The 7,764-nt window shown below is 38.7% G+C and overlaps 1 protein-coding gene across 1 annotated transcript in view; it reads left to right on the top strand.

Moving 5' to 3' along the window:
* Positions 1 to 562: 562 nt before the first annotated feature.
* RPL24 (Translation protein SH3-like family protein) overlaps positions 563 to 7,764 on the top strand; it is a 286,928-nt gene continuing 279,726 nt past the window's right edge. The window contains exon 1 of the mRNA XM_089379678.1: positions 563 to 770. Within this exon, the coding sequence (XP_089235804.1) occupies positions 678 to 770 (93 nt within the window). The 5' untranslated portion in view covers positions 563 to 677. The remainder of the gene's footprint in view (positions 771 to 7,764) is intronic.

Raw genomic sequence — 7,764 nt, 5'->3', positions numbered from 1 at the left:
TGCCAGCCCCACCCCCACCTCACCTCTCCTTGTTTTCTAATATGTAATTTGTGAAAACATGTAAATCCCACTGTCCTTCATTTTCTATATGTTTAAAGATATAAAGGGTGTAATGATTTGCACGTGAGTGCATGATGTAGCGGTAGGGGCGGTTGGTTTGCACGCCCCCGGCCGTGTTCGAATCCTGTGGCGCTGCGCGGATGCTGCAGCATATTCTGTTCCATTTCGGTAATGGCAATTAAATTAAGTTTCGATGTGACGACTATGTACCAAAAAATATATATGTGAAAAAAAAAAACCCATAATGTTTCTAAAAATAACTAGCCCCTCCCACCAAAAAAATATATATGTGAAAAAAAAAAACCCATAATGTTTCTAAAAATAACTAGCCCCTCCCACTTTTAAATAAAAGATATAATGATGCCTTTTATTTTAATTTAATTGAAGTGACCATTTCATAGAAAAAGTTCACTCTTTCACACCGTTCACAAACACCGTTAGAATCCCAATTTGAAAGCCATGTAAAATTTTTGGAGTATTAAGTTACCGAAGTTCTTTTATATACGCATTCCTTCTCGCCTAAGGATATTCCCTGTGGATAAGATACGAACACTGAATCCATAGATTTCGAGTGCAAATATACATACTTCAGGCGAAGTAGCAGAAGAGAAGAGACGATGGCATCCATGACGTCTTTGCAATGCAAAACGGGAGTGCTCCATTCATCCGCTTTCTTTGGCCAACGCCTACCCAACTCTCCTCCACCTCCGGTTAGTTTTTCTCTTCCACAAAATATCTGCGTTTTTCAGTTTTGCATACAATCTCTGTTGGGCTGTAATTTACTATCCGCTTTTTTCAGTTTTGTAATGTACTGAAACAGGGTTTATAAGAGTGTTGGATTTTCCAATTAGTTCCATTTCGACATTGCATCATTGAAACTATAACTTTTTGTAAAATAATATAGTAAGCCAATACTAAATATTCTCTGCTCTGAGGTAAATGTTCGAACTTTGAAGAAGTTCTTTCTATCTATTTTCACCTGCCTCCACCCGACTGTTTGTCCTTTAGCCTTTCCGAGGTTGCTGGTCGAGGGGGAGACTACCACCCATTATGCTAAGAGTTCGTTTCCTCCCAAAGATAGCCATTGTCAACAAATATGTCTAGGTGATTAGGTCTGAATTCGAAGTAAGTCCGTGTGCCACAGGGACCATACCATTATGAGTGAAATTGTAAATTGATCGACTGTCATGATCATAAGTTAATGAGCAGTTGGTGGGGACATCTCAAGGCATGGTGAGAATGTGGGTTCTTAATAAGCATGGAATGAGATTTGAACCCTCTGCTGTGTAGGTTTTCAGATTCTCTATAGACATTTACAGCAAAGAAACAATGACAGAAAACACATGAAATTTTATGTGTTAAAATCCAGACAGTTTTTAAGGGAAACCTCCATGGGGCATGGTAAGGTATTTTATTCATCAAGAAGAATTTACAGTCAGGCTTACATCCCCTTCAACTCTCGGGCTTCAAGGCTAAAATGAAGTAGGCACCATTACAAAACTATAATTGGTTTTGAAGCCAAGATTGTAACCATTGAATATTTACCTCGGTAAATCTTTGCTTTTACAGTTTAATTAATTTGTTGTCAGATTTTAACAATCTCCACCTTGACAACAATTTACGTAATACCTTGGCCAAGCCCATTCATCACCTTTTCTGTAAGCCAAGAGAAGCCAAAGACCACCATGGCTTCTCTAACAACACTGGTTTAGTAAACATGTCTACAAAGTTTTTTCGAGCGTGGGCCTTTTTAAGATCTATGCCACCTCCATCAATTACTTGTTTTACAAAAGGGTACTTGATATCATAAGTTGGATTTGTAGCCAAATGAATAGTACTTTGACTATCACAGAATACATTTATACTGTTCTGTTCTCTTCCAAGCTCACCTAGAAGACCATTCAACCAAATTTCCTCTTTGCAAGCATGTGAGACAACAATATATTCTCCCTTTGCAGTGGATAAAGCAACTGTTTCCTAAAGCTTTGACACCGAACTAACAAATCCTCTTGCAAGAGTAAAGACATAACTTGAAGTAGACCTCCTCTTGTCCAAATCTCCTGCAAAATCTGAATCAACATAACCGCATACAGAATCACTTCTATTGTTAAAGATTATGCAATAATCACATGTGCCTCTAAGATATCAAAACACCCATTTTACTACATTCCAATGTTCTCTTCCTAGATTTGACATATACCTGCTGACAACACCCACTACATGTGAAATATTTAGTCTAGTACATTTGATCACATACATCAGAGTTCCTACTACATTAGCATAAAGTACATGAGACATATAATCCTTTTCTTCCTCTTTACTAGGATATAAACCTGAAGAAAGCTTAAAATGGGAAGCGAAATGAATATTTACATGTTTCACATTATTCATCCCAAATTTTACAAGTATTTTCTCAACATACTTTTGTTGTGAAAACTTGAACTCACCATTTTTTATGTTTCTGTGTATATTAATGCTCAATATTTGTTTTGCTGCTCCTAAATCCTTCATATCAAATGCCCTAGCCATCCGAGTCTTCAACTTGTTGATCTCATCCATGCTTTTGCTTGCAACAAGCATATCATCAACATATAACACTAAGATAATCAATATACCATTCAAACTTTTGAATTACAAACAGTGATCATAATCACTTGTGGTATAATTGTGGCTCATGATGAAGGAATCAAAATTTCTTGTATCATTACTTGGGTGACTGCTTCTTGCCATAAAATGATTCCTTGAGCTTGCAAACTAATCTTATTTTGCAATGGTGCACAAAACCTTTTGGTTGTTCCATGTATATCTCCTCATCTTTTGTTTTTCTCCAAGGCATCCATTTCTTCTTTCATTGCCACCTTCCATTTGGCATTATTGATATCATCTATTGCTTCTTGATAGCATGAAGGTTCCCTGTCGTTAGCAACCAAAGCAATAAATGAAGTGAAATCGATATACTTTTTAGGAGGATTTTTATTCCATGTAGATCTTCTTGGTGATGGTTGTGGAATTTCCACATTTTCCTGAATATATTCAACATCTACAACTTTTTTATCATCAAAAGCTTCTTCTTGCCTCCTTGTGTCTATAGATTGTTGGGTTTCCAACTGAATTTGTTGATTTAATGGCACTTATTCCTATTTCAAATCAACTTCTACACCCTCTGATTTAATTAGAGAAGATTCATCAAATATCACATCTTTGCTAATGATGATTTTTTGGGTAGTAGGATCCCATACTCTATATCCCTTAGCTACATCATCATAAGCAACAAAGATATATTTCTTCGATCTAGGGTCTAACTTAGAACCTTGATTGTTAGGAGTAATTGCGTAAGCTTCACAATCGATTTTTATTAAATTTTAATAATTGTAGGGATGACCTATCCATATCTCTTTAGGGATTTTACAATTTAATGCAACCGATGGTGATTGATTTACATGATAATAACCAATAGTGACTGCTTCCGCTCACAAATCTTGTTGCAAATTGGCATTGTTGAGCATGCTTCTTGCTTTGCTACACCATTTTGTTGGGGAGATATCACCCAATTAGACCCCTATTTGTTTGGTGTGCTGATACTCGTCGGAATATAGGCATGTTTGCCTGTACTAAACTAGTGTCGCATGAAGCGGGGACAAAGTAGGTGCTTTTTTTGGAAGCGAAGTGTCATTTCCAAAAATCCTCGAAATCACCTTTATATATATATTAATTAATTAATGCATTTATATTGAAAAAAAAATTCAGAATCCCAAATTAGTTGTAGAATATATGAAAGCATGAATACTTGTACATAAATCAAGATAAAAATGGCATCCATAGTACATTAATGATTAATTATTCGAGCATCAACCATCTAGAATCTACATTCTATCAATTACAAACAATCATTCAAATTTTTAATTCATATAATAGAAAGTCAACCATTACCTTATGGAATGAAATAGCTTATCTAACAATTGTCAACAACAACATGACCAAATAGTTATGTTTACAAAATAGGCAATCTACACATTGTAATATGAAGAGCAAAAGGTCTAGAACAATAAACTTAGCTAGTTGCTAAACAACTCTTTATAGAAGAAGTGTTCGCCAATTGTGAAAACACCGTTGTTGCCAAATGTTGTAGCTGCGGGGTAGCATTGCCTTGCATGTTCCACCACTCCCTCGCAAACAATGTTCCACCATTACTTATATTGAGATTCTCATCACTAGTGTCATCCTTCATTCTTCTCCTCTTATCTAGCCTTTGCCTCTACCTCGATTCTTTAGGGACTATTACCCACCACCCGTGGGTGATATCCATAGGAGAATTTTTTTTCTCCTAGATGGTCCTCAACCGATAGCTAGCAACCCCTTGTAGCCACCAGATAGGTCAATGTACAACCATCTTCGTCACCTGAGCCTCCCTCACCCATTTGTTATGATCTTATGTTTGAAGGTGGGCCTTCCAACCTCGAAGGTATAGCCTTTCATTATGTGGTTGGGTATTTTGGCTTACTTATCATGGCCACTTTTGGGCATGGATTAGTGGGGGGATTTGGCGGAAAGAATGTGCTTGGTTTGTACTTTTGTCTCCTCTGTTCAACTCAGTGGATAACCTTGTATCCTAGTCCCATGGGATCTCCTTTATTGGCTACTAGCTTTAGGAGTGCCACTACATGGGAAACTGCGATTTTGGTTGTCGACACCACATACATCACTCCCCTTTGCTCATTATAAGCCCTTTTCACATATTTCCCATGCAGGTCTACATTTGTCCATTGGATCCATAATGAGTTAGCCTTCCCCTCTCCTTGTCCACCTTTGGGTCGGGCCTGAAACGATGCCCCGGAGGTTGATGCCGCTAAAAAGAAAGTCAAAAGCATAATTTGGCCACTCTCAACAAGAAAAGTACCATAAAATGCAAAAGATGGCCGGGATATACGAATTTAGCACGTGGGCAAAAGCCATCATGAACTCTACCCCTATCATCATGGCCATCACCCTGGTTCCTAGGGCCCCTCATATTGGACCCTTGCATCATTAAGGAACCCATGATTGTACCAACCCTTGGTGGGTGATCAACTGCCCAACCTTAAGGGGGTATTCACTGCTATATCATGCACATCATGCTCTCATCCCCTGGAGCCCCGAGCAGTTATAAAAGAGAAAAATCAATAAAAGGCAAAAGGCAAATGAAGAAGGGTGGAAAAACAAAGGTCGGGGTAACTCATGTACCACGATCACTCCCTCCTACGTTCATACACCCAAATGTGGGCTTCCCTTATCATAGTTACCCTTGTATTGTGGCATGTGGCTTGGAGCCTTTCCTTGATACCCCATTTCGTTCCATCATTATATCACATGCCATCTGCCATTTGATGGATGTACCATGGACATGTCACTCCCTTAGGGGATGAAACCACCTAATAGGGTCCTTGGTTAACCTTCCTTTTTTAAACTTGGAGACACTTGTACGTTCTAAAGCCCATTATGGAAGGGCATGCCACTATGAAGTGTCCACTTGGTTGCATGCTTTGTAAGCTCATTTACTCAATTGCACTAATGTTTTGTCGTATTGGAAGGTGAGGAGACACATTGGATCTTATACAGGATTGCAGGTGGGTCTTCATCTTGGGGTTTGGTCTTTTTATATGAGGTCCAAGCCTTTTAGAGGGTCATATTGGCATTTGTAGGGTGAGCGTAGAGAGTCGAGGGCCTCCACTATAACAGAGAGGAGATAGCCACATCATGGGATCCTTCAATCCCACTCAATGCTTGTTCATGTTCTATTTATTTGACGATGGTAATGCACTTGGACCACCTTGCCTAGGCTACACACTTGCACCACACACTTGGCAATTGTTCCAGGGCTCATATGAGGTTGTGTCTCACCATGGGAGACAAAGGAAGGGTTTGCATCGTTGTTCTAGCCCTTAGAGATGGGATACAGGCTTGTTTGATCCACTTGGAGACCCATGAGGATGTTTTTGTGCCCCCACAGCCACTTGGGAGCACCACATGTCATTTGCTTGGAGATCTTTGGGGCCACCCCCTTCATCACTATTTTTTGGAGCCCTTCCATCCATTTTGGCACATGCTGGACTTCACTAGGAGTTCCAACGACCCTCCTGTTGGAAAATGTAACTATGTTCGGTCTTCATTAATGTACTTGAGTCATCATATACTGTACTTGTTAAAAGAATAACGAAAATATTTATTATTATTATTATTATGACTTATTAAAGCATGAGTTTCATGCTTGGGTCACCATGTTTTAGGTCAAAGTCCCATTGAGGACTTCTAGGATTTATTCTGAGTCTATAGAGTTATTGTACATTTAAAGAGACCCTTCTTGGGCTTTTGAATCATGTAAAAAGGTTAAGTATTGAGTCAAATATGAATTATGTAACCTCCACACCATGTCAGCCTAAGAGAAGATCAAGTCGGCCTAAGGACCCTATTCGACCCCACAAGAAGCCTATAAAAGGAAGCTCATTGAATTCATTTGGAGCATCATTCTCTCACAAGTTCGAATTCTATTGTAGCTGGGAGGAAGTGTGAAAATCTCTTGTTGCTGGCAGAAGTGCGAAGTTGTCTTGTAGCTGGGAAAAGGTGCGAAGTCTGTTGTTGGGAAGCCAAAGTGAATGCAAGTTTGGGGAAGTCTAAGGAGACAAGGAAAATCGAAATTTTGGTTTGTCTCTCTCTCTGTTTCGTGTCCTAAATTGGGAGATCGAAGTCTTCCAAGTTTCACTGTTGCCGGAAGTTGCTAGTCGCCGTAAGTTGTTGCATAGTTGAAGTTGCTGGGAAGAGGTCAAAGACCTGGGGGGTTGACTTGGTGTGGAGGGAAGGTTTGGTCTTGGTCTACAGTGAAGAGTCTCAAAGAATACTATTGAAAGGAAGAATTATCTTGACTGGGCTTTCCCCTTGAGGGGGGTTTTGCCTTGGCATGTGCCTACATCTGGTGTCTATTGTTTGATGTGCTGCTACTTTTGGTAATTGCTTGATGAACTAAAGAAAGAAGATATAAATAATCGTAATAATAAGAAACATCATAAATAATTATCAAGAACAAGAAAATCTTTACTGCCTTTCTGATTTTCTAACACTCCTAGCTATCGTATTATCATTTCGACCCTCCTAAGAGGCTTATTTTTCATGTTATGGAGCTATTTGTGGGCTTGTCACCAATTAGGGTGTTATTTTCGACATTAGAGACATTTTTAGGGGTTTGTTAGGCTAATTAGAGCCATTGAACTATTGGAGGCGCATATAAATACAAGTGAAGCCTCATTTGTAACTCATCATCACTTGGATTTGGATCATTGTTTCTTTTGGAATTTCACAATAGCTATTGAAGGACGAATTAGAGATTCTTTAATGCATTTTGATGTTTGGGTTAATGTTATTCTATATTGGAGCTTCTCTCTTGCAAATGTAATGGATGGATATACTTTTTCTGCCATGTAAGTTTCTCTTTTATGTGAAAGTTTTCATTATATGTTTAATGTATGGAACACTGCATCGTGATGCTTCTTGTGCTCTAAATTATGCGGAAATCTTGAATCACTTTGATAGTCTTGATCTGTTGCATGCATTATTCATTGGGCAAGAAAAAGCGAATGTTCCTAGGGGTTGTCTTTGAAAACCTAACCCTAAAACTCCATTATTTGACAAGTCGAAGTATAAATACTTGTTGTAGCTGGGTAGCTGCTTCATTAG

This window comes from Pinus tabuliformis, chromosome J (genome assembly GCF_031772625.1).
Source record: "Pinus tabuliformis cultivar Carrire ecotype Pingquan chromosome J, CPIR1, whole genome shotgun sequence".
NCBI classification, from domain to species: Eukaryota; Viridiplantae; Streptophyta; class Pinopsida; order Pinales; family Pinaceae; genus Pinus; species Pinus tabuliformis.
The sequence above is the reverse complement of the archived record's forward strand: the minus strand, read 5'-3'. Positions and strand labels throughout refer to the sequence as shown.